Here is a 16,964-nt window from a genome sequence, read left to right as displayed (position 1 = left end):
ACAGAACTCCATTAAATCAGCTCCTGCGACACAGAAGTGCAGGGGCTCAGGCCCGCGTGGTCTCCGGAGGCCCCATGGGGCTGCGATGAGGGCCACACGGCAGGGTCTTCTGTCCTCGCTGCCTGGTTTTGCGCAAAGCACCCGGCTCCCTGAGCGCCTTCTCAATCTGCAAAATGGGGTAACAGGCCCAGCCTCTAGGGCCAAGACAAAGCGAGGTGAGGGAGACACTGGGTTCTCGCAGTGCCCAACCTGGGAGCCCTGAGGCAGCGCCCGCAGGATCTGTGCCCTGCCCCCGATGGGACCTTCGGGGGCACAAGCAGCCGGCAGTCCTGCACGGAACACCGAAGAAAAGGCGCCATTTCTGCTCCCCTGCCCCACCCAGCTCTGCACCCCGTGACCCCAGCCTCCCAGGGTCCCTGCCTGGCAGCCTAGGGTCACCACCCTGGAGGCTCCAGCTCTTTCCAAACCAGGAGACAGACTCATCTCTGGAGCTGCCCACCAGGGGTGTTTGGTGTCCTGTTCACAGGAAGGGGTGAACAGGCCCCAGCCCAGGGCCGGGAGGCGGAGCCATGGGGGCTCCTGACAGGGCCAGGGACTGGGCCAGGGGCCCGGGAACTTCAGCACAGGCCAGGGTCGGGGGTCAGGCTCACCTCCTTCAGGAGCTCGGCACACCGCCCTGCAGGATAGGCCAGCATGAGGAGCTGCAGAGTCAGCCCACAGGGCCCAGCCCAGCCTCCACCCCAAGGCCCCTGGGCTCACCAGGCCGGGCCGCCAGGTAGAGACCAGTGTCTGCTGTCACCTCCTGAAACTTCCAGAACCCCAGCTGGTCCTTGTCCTCAAGGCTCCGAGCTGTGGGGCACAGGGGGGCTGGGCGGGCAGTCCCTGGGAGGGCAGCAGCTGGGCAGAGCCCCCCAGGGCCAAGCTTACTAAAGTACTTGAGGACGCGAAAGTTCCTGCCCCGCCACATCAGGGACACCCGCAGGATGGCGTAGCCCTCGTAGTCGGTGTCCAGCACGTGGATCTCTCTGTGGCCTTCAGGAGCCGGCCATGGTGTTGGGGGAGACGTCTGAGGGGGACGGACCTCGAAGGCCAGGGTCTGCAGGGTCTAACTCCATCCTGCCCCCACCCAGTCCCAGCACTTGAGTGGTTGGAGACACTACAGAAGCTTTTGAAGGATGATCCACTGTGTTGGTGGGAGAATGGGAAGGTCTGGGGCATGAAATGTGCAGGGAACAGCATGGGGAACAGTGCAGGGAACCCTGCAGGGAACAGCATGGGGAACGGTGCAGGGAACAGCATGGGGAACAGTGCAGGGAACAGCATGGGGAACAGTGCAGGGAATGCATGGGGAACGGCGCAGAGAAAAGTGCAGGGAACAGCATGGGGAATAGTGCAGGAAACAGCATGTGGAACAGTGCAGGGAGCAGTGCAGGGAACAGCATTGGGAACAGTGCAGGGAACAGCATGGGGAACAGTGCAGGGAACAGTGCAGGGAACGCATGGGGAATGGCGCAGAGAAAAGTGCAGGGAACAGCATGTGGAACAGTGCAGGGAGCAGTGCAGGGAACAACATGGGGAACAGCACAGGGAATAGTTCAGGGAACAGCATGGGGAACAGTGCAGGGAACAGCATGGGGAACAGTGCAGGGAACAGCATGGGGAACAGTGCAGGGAACAGCACAGAGAACGGTGCAGGGAACAGTGCAGGGAACAGCATGGGGAACAATAAGGCCTAGCTGTGTGCACAGCCGGGTTCCACCTGCCATCACAGGGCAACTGCACTTACCAGGAAAAGCGAATTTTCCCGTACTGTCTATTTCTGAGCCCACGATCTTCTCTATCTCACAGCTTCCTGAGCTGAAAGGCAGCAAAGTGCCCATCGGGAAAATGCTAGCCTGTGTCCCGCCTGCTGGGCTCCTTCCCGGAGTGGGGTTGTGTCTTTAGGAAGGGCACAGGCAGCACTGTGGAGTATCCCAGGGCCTGGAGCAGGATGAGGCGGGGAATGTGCCAGGTGGAGCCTTACCCTGGGGATTCTGTTCCCTCCAGCCAGCCACCTGTCCCACACCCCTTTTCCTTCCTTCTAAGTTCACAGGGCTTCATTAAAACACTATGCTTATATTTGGGATAAAATGCAGATCCAGGAGCCTGGGGGTCAAGGGCTCAGGCAGACAGGCACAGGGAGTGCTGGCCCACCAGCGGGACGGCACTCAGCCCAGACCCCACGCTGCAGCGGGTGCAGCAACCCACGCCCAGTCCCCGGCCATGCATGCCTCTTCCTCTCCAGCAGCCCCCAGGCCTCTTACCTGTTATATGCAACCTTCACGGTCAGGTTACTCCCGCTCAAGGTGAGGAACAAGCCCTCCACCCGCTTCTGGGCCGTCAGCACCAGGCTTTGATCGGAGGCCACACCGACTTCCCTCCAGAATCCTCCAATCTAGAGAGATACGGAGCCTGGCCAAGAGCTGAGCAGTGGGTCTGAGACCCCCAGGGGCATTCCACGAACCCCCAGGCAGGGGCCTGCTGGGCTCTGAGAGGTCAGCAGATGGCTGTGAGGCTCGGTGGCAAAGCAGCAAGACATCTGTGAGCCCACTGTCCCCAGGCATGTGTCCCTCCAAGCGGTGCCTTCAGGCCATCAGACAGCAATGCCCACAGGGCAGCCCCTCCCCACTGGGCCATCTAGAGCTGCCGAACAGTCCCTGGGGCTTCTGCGACATGTCGGGAGGAACCACAGGCCCTGCCTGACCTCGGAGGCAGGACCCAGGAGCAGGGGCCTGGAAAAGAAAGCCCGCAGGGTGTGGCAGAGTGAGAAACGCCAGAGAACAGGTGGCTCGGGAAGCGCAGCTCGCCAGCCTGCCAACCACGCCAGGGGATGGGCCTCCTGCCCTCAGCAACCCGCCCAGAGCCAGGACTTCTGCTGAGACTTTTAAAAACCCTACCATTTTTGGGAGGAAAGAATCTTCGTCTCCGGCATCTACCTTCTCTGGGCCTGCTAATGTGCCTCTGGCCCAGCAGCCGGCACAGACTCAGCGGAGAAGAAAATGCCGCTAACAGGAAGTGTCTAGCCGGGCACCAGCGTCCCCACGAGCTCCCCACACCGGGAGAGGCCTCCTTCCCTGAGCCTGAGGGGTTGGGGGTGTAGGAGGAGCCCCACCAACCAAGAAGGAGAAGCCACCTTCTGCCGGTCCAGCTCCTCCATGGCTGCTGCCACCTGCGCCCGGAGCACCACGAGGGCACCCAGGATGGTGCACGGCAGCCTGGCCTCCGTGGCGGGGTCCGGGCTCCGGGTTCCCCCGCTGCACAGCCTGGGCCAATTCTATACGGACAGTGCAGGCTTGTGCGCCCACCCGGGAATGTCATCAGGACAGCTTGGCTGCTGGCTGCTCAGAGACGTGGGTTTCTGCACAAGCGCCATCCGGCCCTGGTGACACCCACGCCCACCGCAGGGGTTAGCCTGGCCTAGACAGCAGCCTGCCCAGCCACCCTCCTGGCGTGTGGACAGCGGTGGACGCTGCTGGGGCCGTCTCGGAGCCTGAGAGGAAGAGGAGCTCCATCCACACCACCTGGGGCTCGGTGACCCCCACCCCACATGACACTTGTTTTTTTGGGCTCATTCTGGCCTGCGCTGCGAGGGCTGTGGGCACTGATGGGCAACGGACCAGAGCCTCCAGCACTTTCCTGTGCCACCCCACGCCTGGCCCTTTGAAATGTGTGCCAGACGCAGTGGGCAGTCAGAGCTCCGGAGGCCGGAGGCACAGCGCCAGCGGCCAGAGTGACAGTGACAGTGGGGAGGGCCTCTGCTGCACCAGGCGTCACCACCCGGGGGCAGTGTGGAGCCCAGCCCTGGAGCCTGATCACCCAGGCTTGCAGCCAGCCCGGCCTCTTCCTGGCTGTGCAGCCTTGGATAAGTTACCCAACCCTTCTGTGCCTCGGTTTCTTGATTTTTTTTTTTTTTTTGAGACAGAGTCTTGCTCCATCGCCCGGGCTGGAGTGCAGTGGCACAATCTCAGCTCACTGCAGCCTCTGCCTCCTGGGTTCAAGCGATTCTCCTGCCTCAGCCTCCTGAGTAGCTGGGACTACAGGTGTGCGCCACCACGCCCGGTTAAGTCTTGTATTTTTAGTAGAGACGGGGTTTTGCCATGTTGGCCAGGCTGGTCTCAAACTCCTGGCCTCAAGTGATCCACCTGCCTCGGCCTCCCAAAGTGCTGTGATTACAGGCGTGAGCCACCGCGCCAGGCCAGTTTCCTGATCTTTGAAACGAGGAGTACGTGGGGTAGCTACCTATGTCTGTGGGTCTGCTGTGGAGCGCTCAGGCTGGCTGGCAGTCCCCTGGCCACAACGGTGACCCATTTCCAGGGGTGTAAACCAGGTGCCCACGATCATATCAGTGGTGAGGGGCAAAACCCAAGTGGTTTTTGCCTCCTGCAGCTCCCCCAGCTCCCCGCCCCCCGCACCAGGGCCTGTGTGCCCAGCACAGCCCCAGTGGCCGGGCCGTCTTCACAGGGTGCCCAGTTCCCCACAGCACTGCAGACCCATAGGGACTGGGCCAGGATGCTCCATTCTTCCTGTGGGTGCAGCCCCCCCACAGGCCAAGAGTGGCTGCTGCCTCCTGCCCCTCCCCAGGGCCCCTCACACCTGTCCCCTGCCTCTTCACCCAGGGCCCCTCACCCCTGTCCCCTGCCCCCTCACCCAGGGCCCTTCACCCCTGCCCCCTGCCCCTTCCCAGGGCCCCTCACCCCTGCCCCCTGCCCCTCCCCAGGGCCTCTCACCCCTGCCTCCTGCCCTCTCACCCCTGCGTCCTGCTCCCTCGGCCAGGGCCTTCTCACACTTGCCTCCCTGCCTCAGTCTCCCCAGCAGTGCTGGGGTCAGTCAGGGGCCCGCTTTGCCCTCCCCCAGGGCACGTCCAAAGAGGTGAGGGCCATGAGGCTGCAGCATCTGTTTATTGAATAGAAAGAGACGAACCACAAGGCATCCCACAGGCGGGGGTGGAGGATGGAGAGACTCCAGGTGGTGCCCGAGGGCTGTGGGTCTCGACTCCAGGGGCAAAGGCGCCTGCTGCTTTGGCTCCACCTGCGTAGAAAATGCACGCCTACTCCATCACCCACTCCCGCGACAAACGCCCTTCCTGCTCCCCACAAGCTGGGCATCACTCTTCCAAAGCCACCACTGACAGGCCAGGGAGAGCTCATTCTGCTCCCAAAACTCCTGCAAACCTGGAAACACACACCAGCTACCACTGCTGCCCCACAGGCCCCAGGCGAGAGGCTGCCCCAGAGGCCATCCCTGGCTCCAGCACTTCCCCACCTTCCCCGGCGCGGGAGGACCCAGCGCCATGCCCCAGTCCCTGGCTGAGTGGCAGTGAGCCACGGCCTCTGCCTGGTCCTCGGTGAAGGGGGCTGCGTGGCAAGAAAAGCCCCGGAATGTCCATGAAGCCACCACAGAACCCACAGCCTCCACGGTCACCCGTGGTGGCCCAGGCGGGGCACTCTACCCCGAAAGCTGCTTCTTCAAGATCATGGGGGGATGGGGCTACATGTTCTGCCCACAGAACCTTCTGGACAAGGGCGATTTGGTGTTGCCCCCCATGTTTCCCAACCCAGCGGGGGTGTGCAGGGAGACGTAGGTGCAGACTTGTGCAAAGCTGAACAGCCCCAGTATCCCCAGGCAGGACGGCGAGTCTCCAGGAAGAGGACCCTGGGAGTGGAGGCGAAGCTCCTGGAGAGGAGCAGAGATGCAGGAAACGCAGCGGCAGCACGGCAGAAACGCAGGAGAAACAGCCCTGCCTCAGAGCCCCCCACCTCCTCCCGCCATGCCAGGAAGGGCCAGTGTCCCTCCAGACGCCGGTGACTGTCACGTCAGACACGTGACGTGTGGCTGTGCCCAAATTCTGGCGGTGAGCCCCGGCGAGGGACCCAGCGGTCTCCCGGCGTCTGGTTTGGGGGGGGATCTCCGCAAGACCCCGCCCGCACGTGGCTCCTGTGAGGGGCCCTGCGCGCGAAGGCTGTGGTCTGCCCTCCTGGGCCCTGGGGGAGAAGACAAGGCTCCCACAATTCCAAGGCAGGACCCTGCCCTGGGGAGGGAGCCGGGGGCTGTGTGGATACAGCGGGGACACAGAGCTGTGGATTGAATCGTGTCCCCAAAACTTCAGGCCCACCTGGAACCTCCGAACGTGGCCTTATTTGGAAACGGTCTTTGCAGATACCATTAGTTTAGAATCTGGAGATTAGATCATCCTGCATTTACAGCGGGCCCTGAATCCAAGGACAGGCATCCTCCTAAGAGAGCCGTGGGGCGCTCGCTTCGGCAGCACAGACACTAGGGGGAAGTTTGGACACAGACGCACAGAAGGAAGGTGGCTGTGGGAGGACGGAGGCGGAGACAGGGCTGATGCTTCCACAGGCCAAGAAATGCCCAGGACAGCGGCAGCCGTGGGAGCTGGGGGGGGGGCGGTGTGGGAGGGAGTCTCCTTCAGAGCTTCCAGAGGAACCAGCCCTGTGGACATCTTGATTTTGGACTTCTGGCCTCCAGAACTGGGAGAGATAAACGTCTGCTGGTTTTGTTTGTTTGTTTTGAGATGGAGTTTCTCTCTTGTCACCCAGGCTGGACTGTAATGGTGCAATCTCGGCTCACCGCAACCTCCGCCTCCTGGGTTCAGGCGATTCTCCTGCCTCAGCCTCACAAGTAGCTGAGATTACAGGTATGCACCACCACGCCCAGCTAAGTTTTGTATTTTTAGTAGAGACAGGGTTTCTCCATGTTGGTCAGGCTGGTCTCGAACTCCCAACCTCAGGTGATCCACCTGCCTCGGCCTCCCAAAGTGCTGGGATGATAGGCATGAGCCACTGCACCCGGCCAAACTTCTGCTGTTTTAAGTCGCCCCATTTGTGGTACTCTGTGATGGGTACCTTAGGAAATCAAGGGAGGCTTCCTGGGAGAGGTGATGTCTAAGCTGAGGCCTGAAGCATGGGGTCGCCAGGCAGAACAGCGGGGCAGGCATGGGGCAGACACAACCAGATGTCAAGCTGCGATAGGGAGGGGAGAGGCAACCAGGGCAGCCCCTGCAGGGCCTGGAGAACCCACCTGGGAAGGGCGGGGGCGGGGCTCCGGAGGTGTCAGGGCGCCTCCTTGCTCTCAGGGTTGCATGCATCTGTGGGGAGGAAGACATCCGTGAGATGCTGACGGCCAGGACTGCCCTCGCTTCCCGCAGCCCCCAACCCCTGGGTGCCAAGGGCCACTGGACAGCTCCACCATCCCCAGAGAGTGGAGCCCAGAGCCTCCCTCCCAGCGCTGCCCAAAGCCTCTCCCATAGTCTGTTCTGGGGGAGGTGGGGTAGGGGCTGCAGGGGCTGCCAGCCCACCCCTGGAAGAGAAGACCACCTGCTGCCCGCACACTGCCTGTGCTGTGAGGGGAAGGAAGGGTGGGCTCATGGGAAGGGAGGGCGAGGCTGGGGGGCATGGGGTGGGCGGGGCTTGCCAGGGTACCTGACTGGGGCAGCATGACCATCATGTCCTCGGGGAGCCCCAGGGTCGGGTAGAAGTCCTGGAAGGCCTTCAGAGCCTGGGGACTCACATCCTGGGTCCGGCCTGGGCAGAGCAGAGGTCACTGTGAACTCAGCAGCTCACGGGAGTGCAGCACGGGGTCTCCTGGCGTCACTCCACCTGCCTGAGGGCTGACAGCAAGGCCGCCACCCTGGGTTGGGCAGGTTGTGCGCGGCATAAAGCTCCGGCCTGGCTGAAGGAAACTTGGGGCCCCCTTCCCCAATTCACACCAAGATGTCTGGGAGATTGGGGTGGTCTGGCTGTCCTCCTGGGCCCCACTACCCCTTGAGCATCTTTCCCTGCAGCCCGGAAGCCTCCAGCCTCACTCCGTCGGCTCCAACCGGGGAGTCCCCAGGAGTTAAAGAACCTGAGCCCCAGCCGGCGTGGTGGCTCACGCCTGGAATCCCAGCACTTTGGGAGGCCGAGGCGGACGGATCACGAGGTCAGGAGATCGAGACCATCCTGGCTAACGCGGTGAAACCCCGTCTCTACTAAAAATACAAAAAATTATTTATATTTTTACAAATACAAATACGGGCGTAGTGATGGGCGCCCGTAGTCCCAGCTTATAGGGGGGCTGAGGCAGGAGAATTGCTTGAACTGGGGAGTCGGAGGTTGCAGTGAGCCGAGATCGCGCCACTGCACTCCAGCCTGGGCGACAGAGTGAGACTCCACATTAAAAAAAAAAAAAAAAAGAACCTCAGCCCCAGCCCCAGAACTCAGGCAGCGAGGCCAGGCAGGGAAGGACGGGGCACCACGCTCAGGAGGCCAGAGAGGAGCATGCGCCGCAGGACCCTCCCCCAAGCCAACCTCCTCCACATCCAAAGCACCGCGGGCCCAGCTCCCACCCCACCCGGTCCTGGCCAGGCCAGGAGTGTGTGAGAAGGTCACAGCAGGAGAGGGCATGGGGCAGCACCAGAAGGGGCGGGCCCGGGGATGAGGAGGCGGAGCCTAAACTCGGCCTAAAAGGCGGGGGGCGGAGGGGTGAGGGCGGGGCCTGTGAGGAGGTGCGGGGCGGCAGGCGGGCAGGGCGGGGGTAGGCAGAATGGGGGGGCGGGGCCTGTGGGAAGTTGGGGAGGGGCCAGTGCGGGGAGGTGGGACAGGCACTCACTGTAGAGCTGCACCATGGTGCTGAGGGCCCCCTCCAGCTCCTTGTAGATGTAAAGGACGGCGAAGGAGCTGTAGTCTGTGTCCACGATGCGCACGTCCAGGTAGCCCAAGGCTGCGGAGAGGCAGGCGGCCGATCAGGCTGGAGAAGTGGATGGGCCCGGGCACCGACCCCACCCATGCCTGCCCCTGCTGCTGGGCTGTGAGCCTGTTCCCCGAGGACAGAGGAGGGGCGGGGAGGGCGGGCAGGGGGCTGGAGACTGGGATGGACAGCTTGGGCCCGGGTGGAAAGTCAGCCCCACGTCACCCCCAGAGAAGCGGCATCCAGCACCCCTGAAGGCAGATGAGGCAGGACCTACCCGGGACTCTGAAGTGTCCCTCGGAGCCCACCTTCAGGTACTCGGCATCCACCTGGTTACAGCCGTCCGCCCTGGGGGTGCACAGCCGGCTCACTCATGGCACCCAGCTACCTCGGCTCCCCAGCCCAGCCCAGGCAGCCCAGCCCAAGTAACTCACTCCGGGAACTCCATGTGGACGTGGAGGCCGCCCTCCTCTGTGGGCCTGATGGCCCTGGTGGACATGGACAGGTGGTCCTTCTTGCCCAGGAAGACCCTGCAGTCAGATGCCATGGAGACCACGTACCAGAGGCCTGAGAACTGCCGGAGGCTTAGTCACCCGCAGGCCAGGACAGCCAGCAGCAGGGCCCTCCTTGCCCAGGGACCCAGGGGACAACTCAGAAGTCACACAGCAAGGGGTCTCGGAGTGGCCATCTCTTGGGTGTGAGCTGAGCCCAGGTGGACAGGAACTCATCTCGGGCAGGTCACAGTGCAGCTGTGAGCCTCAGTTCCCAGCTGTGAAGTGGGTGCAGTAATGATCCATTCACAGGTCGGTTTAGGATTAAGTGCAGAGTGGGTCTATAGCACGTGCCTGGCCGGGCACAGAGCAAGCGCCCCAGGAAAGGCAGTTGTCACAATTATCACGTTGTCTCTGGCAGGGGCCCAGCTCCCACCCACCACAGGACAGCAGAGGCCCCTGGTACCTTTTCAGCATTGAAGTCAGGCTGCAGCAGAACCTCAGCCTGAGCCGTGGGCGCCCAGAGCAGGGCCAGGATTGCGCCGAGCAGGAACGACATCATCCCCTCCCCTGCCCTCCAGCCCCTGGTGCTGAGTCCCCAAGCCCCAGGGGGCCAGCTTTATAGCCCAGGCCACCACCTGGGTGCACCTGCTCCTGGGCGGAGCAGATGGAAGCGGAAGGTACTTCGGCTCTGAGACTCCGGCCCCCTTGTCCATTGTTTGGCACAATCACTCGGATGTCCCCCAGCCTGGGGGGCCATTTCCTGGAGGGCTCCAGACAGCCAGGCTCTGGCCTGATGCACCCGGGCTGAGGATTTGTCCCCTAGGCCTGCCAGACATGTCACCAATCACGGGGCCACTGCCAAGCCACAGCAGAGACTTGTCCTGCCTTGCTTGGACTCGCACCCAAGCCCCTCTGTCCACACTCTGTCTGGCTGGGCTGGGCCAGGGCCTTTGGGGTGCAGCTGCAGACAGCTGCGCTGGGGTTGGTCTGGCTAGGCCCCCTCTCCTGGGATCTGGCCACCCAGAAAGCCCCCTTCTCTCACCCCCAACATGGGGGGTAGGGTCACACTGGCAGAGTGTCCAGGGCAGAGCTTGTGCCCCCACACTGTGAGAGAGGCCTGGGCACCCCTCACTCCAGACCCCCACCACCCCCGATGCAGCCCCCAGCTGGGCTCCCAGCAAGCAGGCCAGGGACCGGACGGGACCGGACAGGGCTGGGCTGGCCCTGGGGAGGATTACGGCATTGGATACCACCTTATCACTGGTTGTATAAGCGTGCAGGGGGCAATGACGCCAGGAAGGCGCCGCGGTCTGGCAGAGGCAGGAACCTCCCAAGTGACCTCTCTGTGTCCCCACAGAGCACCCAGGGACACTGGGCAAGGAGCAGCAGGTAGCCTCAGAGCACGCCCAGACCCCTCTGGTCAGGGGCGGGAGTCCTGCCAGGGAGGCCAGCACCGCCAGTCCTCTGGAGTGAGAGTGAGGCAGGAGAAGAGGGCCTGGACGCAGGGAGCCCAAGGGCGTCCTAGAACCAAATCAACTGGAAACACCAACGATGACGGGAATGTGAGTGGCTTTGTACCTTCACTCCATCCTCTCCGTTTACGTAAGGCTCATACCGAGTACATGACTTCGTTTTGTTTGTTTGTTTGTTTGTTTGTTTTTTGAGATGGAGTTTTGCTCTTGTTGCCCAGGCTGGAGTGCAGTGGTGCACTCCTTGGTTCTCTGCAGCCTCTGCCTCCCGGGTTTAAGCGATTTTCCTGCCTCAGCCTCCTGACTATCTGGGATTACAGGCACCCGCCACCACACCCAGCTAATTTTGTATTTTTAGTAGAGACGGGGTTTCTCCGTGTTCATCAGGCTGGTCTTGAACTCCCGACCTCAGGTGATCCACCCACCCCAGCCTCCCAAAGTACTGGGATTACAGGCGTGACAGTATGCTCAGCCGAGAAAATGACTTTGACTTCATCCTCTTCGTTTACGTAGGGCATACACCAAGTAACCAATGGTAAACCGCTAGAGGATATTGAAACACCAGAAAATTCTGTAACCGGGGCCCTTGAGCTGCTTGCTCAGCCCGCTCCCACCCTGTAAGGAGTGCTTTCATTTTCAATAAATTTCTGCTTTTGTTGCTTCATTCTTTCCTTGCTTTGTTTGTGTGTTTTGTCCAATTCTTTGTTCAAAATGCCAAGAACCTGGACACCCTCCACTGGTAACGTGATGGGGGGACAGGGTCAGAGAAAGACCCTTGGCCCCCAGCATCGGGGAAGGGAAGGAGCCGAGGGCTTCTGCTTATGGCCTCCACTGGTCTTCAGGAGGTTCCAGTTCCCAGCCACGCCCCTGACAAGTTCACCTAAGCCAGCAGTTAGATACAGCAGGAAAACTGTGGGCAGCAAGCCACCCAGATGCCGAAGCAAGAGACCGAGGGCACGAGCTGTTCCAGTTTAATAAAATATATAAAATAATAAGAGTTATACTAGATCTAGATCATAGACATGATTATATATGAATATTATTAATCATTAGCTTGTAGCAATTACTCTTTATTCCAATATGATAATAATCCTTGCTGTACGATTATAACCTAGGAAAAACCAGGCCATACAGAGATAGGAGCTGAGGGGACATAGTGAGAAGTGACCAGAAGACAAGAGTGCGAGCCTTCTGTTATGCCAGGACAGGGCCACCAGAGGGCTCCTTGGTCTAGCGGTGACGCCAGCGTCTGGGAAGATGCCTGTTGCCAAGCGGACCGTGATCTAGCGGTAGCATCAGTGTCAAGGAAAAACACCTGCTACTTAGCAGACCCGGAAAGGGAGTCTCCCTTTCCCTGGGGGAGCTTAGAGAGGACTCTACTCCTCCACCTCCTGTGGAGGGCCTGACATCAGTCAGCCCTGCCCACAGTTATCCAGAGGCCTAACCGTCTCCCTGTGATGCTGTGCTTCAGTGGTCACGCTCGTAGTCCGCCTTCATGTTCCATCCTGTACACCTGGCTCTGCCTTCTGGATAGCAGTAGTCAATTAGTGAAAATACTAAAAGTCTCTGATATGCAGAAATAATGATGTAAGTTGTCTCTCTTTCTCTCTCTCCACCTTGGCTGCCAGGCAGGGAAGGGCCCCCCATCCGGTGGACACGTGACTCACGTCACCTTAACTATCATTGGAGATGACTCACACTCTTTACCCTGTCCCTTTTGCTTTGTATCCAATAAATATCAGCACAGCCAGACATTCGGGGCCACTACCGGTCTCCACGTCTTGGTGGTAGTGGTCCCCAGGCCCAGCTGTCTTTTCTTTTATGTCTTTTTCTTGTGTTCTTATTTCTATGCTCTCTCATCTCAGCACACAGGGAGAAACTCACCAACCCTGTGGGGCTGGTCCCTACAGAAGCCATCTACAAAACGCATACACCTGAGACGAGACTGAAATCCAGCATCCATGAGGAACTCCCAAGACCGAGTAATAAGAAAACAAGCCACTCCATTAAAAATAAAAAGAGGCCAGGTGTGGCATCTCACGCCTGTGATCCTCGCATTTTGGGAGGCCGAGGCGGGTGGATCACCTGAGGTCAGGAGTTCGAGACCAGCCTGGCCAACATGGTGAAACCCTATCTCTTCTCAAAATACAAAAATTAGCTGGGCATGGTGGCGGGCGCCTGGAGTCCCAGCTACTCAGGAGGCTGAGGCAGGAGAATCGCTTGAACCCGAAGTGAGGTGGGTGGGGGGAGGTTGCAGTGAGCGAAGATCGCGCCGTTGCACTCCAACCTAGGTGAAAGAGCAAAATTCCGTCTCAAAATATATATATAAACAAATAAAAATAAAAAGGCAAGAGATCTGAAAAGATACTCCACCAAAGAAAACATCCGGATGGGAGATGAGAACACGCTCAGCATCAGTCCATGGGAAGGTGCAACCTGGAAGCTTTTTGCGACCCCTCTGTGCACCTCGCAGACCACGGAAGGCGTTCCACAGAAACAGGCTCAATCCCTAGAGCCTGTGAGGGCCGGGAGTCAGCAGAGCTATCACCCTCTGCGGGAAGAACAAGACGGGACCACACTGCAAAACTTCCTGGCAGACTCTCATGCAGTGAAACATTCCACCAACCTACGTACTTATGGAGGTCTCCACCCGGGAGAAATGAAAACTATGTTTACAGCGAACTTGAGCACTTCTGCATGAGCAGCACGTGATGGACACTCAGGGGTAAAAGGAACGAAGGTGGCTGAATCCCAGGTGCACCCTGCAGAGGGACAGAAGCCAGGTGGAAAAGGCTGCGATCTGCGACTCCTTTTATAAGACGTTCTAGGACAGGTGAGCCCACAGGGCAGGGGGCTTCCCAGTGGCTCTGACGGCTGAGGTGCGGGCAGTGACTGACCGCAAGGGACCTTGAGGAAGCTTTGTGGGCACCAGAGCTGCTCTGTCGCACTTGCAGTGGTTCCATGAACATTTGCATTTGTCTAAACTCACACAACTGTGCCCTCAAAGGGGCGAATGCAGCTGTGCATATATCATACCTCAACTTTTATTTATTTGTGGTTTTTCTTCGTTTTCTTTTCTTCTTTTCTTTTTTTTTTTTTTTTTTTTTTGAGATGGAGTCTCGCTCTGTCGCCCAGGGTGGAGTGCTGTGGCGCAATCTCAGCTCACTGCAAGCTCCACCTCCTGGGTTCACGCCATTCTCCCACCTCAGCCTCCGGAGTAGCTGGGACCACAGGCGTCCACCACCATGCTCGGATAATTCTTTGTATTTTTAGTAGACACAGGGTTTCACCGTGTTAGCCAGGATGGTCTCGATCTCCTGACCTTGTGATCCACCTGCCTCGGCCTCCCAGAGTGCTGGGATTACAGGCGTGAGCCACCGTACCTGGCCTTGTTTTGTTTTTTAAGACGGGTTCTCACTCTGTCACTCAGGCTGGAGTGCAGTGGTGCAATCTCAGCTCACTGCAATCTCCACCTCCTGGGTTCAAGCGATTCTCCTGCCTCAGCCTCCCATGTAGCTGGGATAACAGTAGCCACCATGCCCGTCTAATTTTTTTTGCATGTTTAGTACAGACAGGATTTCACCATGTTGGTCAGGCTGGTCTCAAACTCCTGACCTCAGGTGATCTGCCCGCCTTGGCCTCCCAAAGTGCTGGGATTACAGGCGTGAGCCACTGCGCCTTGCCTTTTTTTCGTTTTTGACATAGTGAACTGGGGTCCTTTCTCAGAGCTCAGTCCCCTCCCACCCCAACCCCCATGCACTGCCCCCCCCGCCACCCCGCCACCCCCCCATGCACTGGCCCTCCCGCCACTCCGCCACCCCCCCATGCACTGGCCCTCCCGCCACCCCGCCACCCCCCCATGCACTGACCCCCCCGCCACCCTGCCACCCCCCCATGCACTGCCCCCCCCGCCACCCCGCCCCCCCATGCACTGCCCCCCCGCCACCCCGCCACCCCTCCATGCACTGCCCCCCGCCACCCCCCCAAGCACTGGCCCTCCCGCCACCCTGCCACCCCCCCATGCACTGCCCCCCCCGCCACCCCACCCCCCCCATGCACTGCCCCCCCCACCACCCCGCCACCCCTCCATGCACTGCCCCCCGCCACCCCCCCATGCACTGGCACCCCCGCCACCCCGCCACCCCCGCCATGCACTGCCCCCCCCGCCACCCCTTCCCCTTGAGCTCTTGCTGGGCTCCTGGCTCCTGCCCTGAGAGCTGCTCCAGTCCCCACCTGCTTGTTCTCCAGCCTCCGCTAATCCTCTGAGCTCAGATATTCTTCCAATAAATTCCCAATGGCTTCGGTCAGCCAGGGCTGCCACTCATCTGTCTCCCCAACGCCAGGCCTCGCCCCCACCCCGAGTGGCCCAGGCCCCTGCCACTGCAGCCTGCCTCTAATAGCACTTCCTAACCCAAGACCTCTGCCCTCAGAGGAGGAGGAAAAACCTTCCTCTCTCTCTTTGCCCTGCTGAGGGGGTCTGCCCTGCAGGATAACACCAGGGGGCCCCGAGCCCCCTCCCCTTCCCTGGGCAGCCTCATCACTCACGCAGCCTCATCTGCATGGCTCCCCTCCGCGTGCTGGTGGCGTCCCTCCATTCTTCCACCAGGGGGCGTCTGCTCTGCTCTGCTCTCTGAGCCCCGGGCTCCCCGCACCCCGCCTGCCCGCACCCCGCCTGCCTCTGGGTACATCGTTTCTTTCGGTTGGAGCTACCCCTCAGCGTCCCTCCTGAAAGTGTGTCAGCGCTGAGCCAGGATTGGAAAAAGAGATCGTCAACGTTTTATTCTGGTGATAATCCTCAAAATAAAATCATTACGAAGTCATGAATTCTCCCTGAATCATCATCTATAAACTTTTTTATCTTTATTTATTTTTTAAATTTTTCTGGAGACAGAGTCTCACTCTGTCACCCAGGCTGGAGTGCAGTGGTGCGATCTCGGCTCACTGCAACCTCCGCCTCCCGGGTTCAAGGGATTCTCCTGCCTCAGCCTCCCGAGTAGCTGGGATTACAGGCGCGTGCCACCACGCCTGGCTAATTTTTGTATTTTTAGTAGAGACGGGGTTTCACCATGTTGCCCAGGCTGGTCTCGAACTCCTGACCTTAAGTGATCCGCCTGCCTCGGCCTCCCAAAGTGCTGAGATGACAGGTGTGAGTCACCGTGCTCAGCTTATTTCTTTACTTTCTTAATAAACTTGCTTTCACTTTGTGGACTTGCCCCAACTTCTTTCTTGCACAAGGTCCAAGAACCCCTCTCCTAGCGTCTGGATCAGGACCCCAAGAATGAGAGAATGGGAAGGCGCAGGGCGTCCGACAGGACTTTCCGGGAGCATGTTTGCCTGACTCCAGGTGGGCCCTGTCGGAAGCTGGGTCAAAATGAAAGGCAGCTGCCAGTTACTATCCACGTCCTGGCCACGGGGGCCATTGCTCCGGGCTTGCTGTGGGCTTCCTGCTGGCTGCTGGAATCAGAGCTCTGTCCTGGTAGGGTCTGCTCATTGTCCATTTGCATATTCCCGTCTCCCACCATCCAGAAAACAATGTAACAGGAAGGGCACAGTGGCTGACGCCTGTAATCCCAGCACTTTGGGACGCCAAGGTGGGCAGATCACCTGAGGTCAGGAGGTCGAGACCAGCCTGACCAACATGGAGAAACCTCGTCTCTACTAAAAAGATACAAAAAAATTAGCCAGGCGAGGTGGCTCACGCCTGTAATCCCAGCACTTTGGGATCAGGAGTTCGAGACCAGCCTGACCAACATGGTGAAACCTCGTCTCTACTAAAAACATATAAAAAAAATTAGCTGGACATAGTAGTGGGTGCCTGTAATCCCAGCTACTGGGGAGGCTGAGGCACGAGAATCACTTGAACCCGGGCGGCGGAGGTTGCAGTGAGCCAAGATAGTGCCAACTGCACTCTCCAGCCTGGGTGACAGAGCGAGACTCTGTGTCAAAAAAAAAGAAAAAAGAAAAAAAAAAAAAAGAAAACAGTGTAGCAGGCAAAGGTTTGATTTCCACACCAAAGCCTAACTCTGAGAGCGTGGTTTTCTTCCAGATTCTCTCTAAATACTAATTTCAGGGAAGACAGGCCCATTCCCAGCCTCCTGGAAATCCTTCTCAACGCAGATCTTGAGTCTGTGGTCCCTCCCATGGTCCTCCCCACCAGCACTCTGCTGTAGCTCTCAGGCTGCTCTGCCACCTCCCCTCCCCATCTACCTGCTCAAGGACTGGCCCGTTTGCTGTCTTGGGTGGAAGGGACAGTCCTGAACTCTCTTCTTCAAAGTGA

General features: G+C 59.5%; 2 protein-coding genes, 1 long non-coding RNA gene and 1 pseudogene across 10 annotated transcripts; 1 reads left to right on the top strand and 3 right to left on the bottom strand.

Moving 5' to 3' along the window:
• Positions 1–474: 474 nt before the first annotated feature.
• Positions 475–5,331, bottom strand: LCN8 (lipocalin 8). The gene is made up of 6 exons (XM_063788032.1): positions 5,302–5,331; positions 3,173–3,313; positions 2,304–2,434; positions 1,787–1,857; positions 760–1,032; positions 475–676 (listed from the first exon to the last, which is right to left on the bottom strand). Exons 1-6 carry the CDS (start codon positions 5,329–5,331, stop codon positions 618–620), a joined length of 705 nt encoding a protein of 234 aa, XP_063644102.1. The 3' UTR covers positions 475–617.
• LOC134807695 (uncharacterized) lies at positions 956–1,717 on the bottom strand (annotated as a pseudogene).
• LCN15 (lipocalin 15) lies at positions 4,983–15,323 on the bottom strand. Of its 6 annotated transcripts, XM_063787381.1 has the most exons (7): positions 15,233–15,323; positions 9,159–9,493; positions 9,002–9,072; positions 8,647–8,757; positions 7,479–7,580; positions 7,078–7,144; positions 4,983–5,067 (listed from the first exon to the last, which is right to left on the bottom strand). In XM_063787381.1, exons 2-6 carry the CDS (start codon positions 9,269–9,271, stop codon positions 7,110–7,112), a joined length of 432 nt encoding a protein of 143 aa, XP_063643451.1. In that variant the 5' UTR covers positions 9,272–9,493; positions 15,233–15,323; the 3' UTR covers positions 4,983–5,067; positions 7,078–7,109. The 6 variants fall into 6 exon arrangements, 2 of the variants coding, with proteins under 2 accessions (XP_063643451.1, XP_520378.4); XM_520378.8 differs by lacking the exons at positions 4,983–5,067; positions 15,233–15,323 and adding an exon at positions 9,682–10,350 and having other exon boundaries at positions 6,688–7,144; positions 9,159–9,298; XR_002938084.2 differs by lacking the exons at positions 4,983–5,067; positions 7,078–7,144; positions 7,479–7,580; ... (1 more) ...; positions 9,002–9,072; positions 9,159–9,493 and adding exons at positions 11,588–12,974; positions 13,061–13,238; positions 13,318–13,449.
• Positions 5,804–11,333, top strand: LOC129135988 (uncharacterized). Of its 3 annotated transcripts, none has more exons than XR_008537212.2 (4): positions 5,804–5,890; positions 6,597–6,694; positions 7,841–7,977; positions 10,576–11,104. It is a non-coding gene; the product is annotated as an uncharacterized LOC129135988 (long non-coding RNA). The 3 variants fall into 3 exon arrangements; XR_010148531.1 differs by lacking the exon at positions 5,804–5,890 and adding an exon at positions 6,262–6,349; XR_010148532.1 differs by lacking the exon at positions 5,804–5,890 and having other exon boundaries at positions 6,603–6,694; positions 10,576–10,780; positions 10,909–11,333.
• Positions 15,324–16,964: the final 1,641 nt, after the last annotated feature.

This window comes from Pan troglodytes, chromosome 11 (assembly GCF_028858775.2).
Source record: "Pan troglodytes isolate AG18354 chromosome 11, NHGRI_mPanTro3-v2.0_pri, whole genome shotgun sequence".
Classification (NCBI taxonomy): domain Eukaryota; kingdom Metazoa; phylum Chordata; class Mammalia; order Primates; family Hominidae; genus Pan; species Pan troglodytes.
This window is presented reverse-complemented; position numbering and strand designations above follow the sequence as displayed.

What these genes read in the sequence shown, in the direction of transcription:
- LCN8 (XM_063788032.1), bottom strand. Translation starts at nt 5,331, where the DNA reads ATGGCGCTGGGTCCTCCCGCGCCGGGGAAG. An exon ending in GTCCTCCCGCGCCGGGGAAG is followed by an intron (nt 3,314 to 5,301) that starts GTGGGGAAGTGC and finishes CTGTCCGTATAG; the next exon opens with AATTGGCCCAGGCTGTGCAG. An exon ending in GTGAAGGTTGCATATAACAG is followed by an intron (nt 1,858 to 2,303) that starts GTAAGAGGCCTG and finishes GCTGCCTTTCAG; the next exon opens with CTCAGGAAGCTGTGAGATAG.
- LCN15 (XM_520378.8), bottom strand. Translation starts at nt 9,777, where the DNA reads ATGATGTCGTTCCTGCTCGGCGCAATCCTGGCCCTGCTCTGGGCGCCC. An exon ending in GTCCACATGGAGTTCCCGGA is followed by an intron (nt 9,073 to 9,158) that starts GTGAGTTACTTG and finishes GTGCACCCCCAG; the next exon opens with GGCGGACGGCTGTAACCAGG. An exon ending in CACCATGGTGCAGCTCTACA is followed by an intron (nt 7,581 to 8,646) that starts GTGAGTGCCTGT and finishes TGCTCTGCCCAG; the next exon opens with GCCGGACCCAGGATGTGAGT.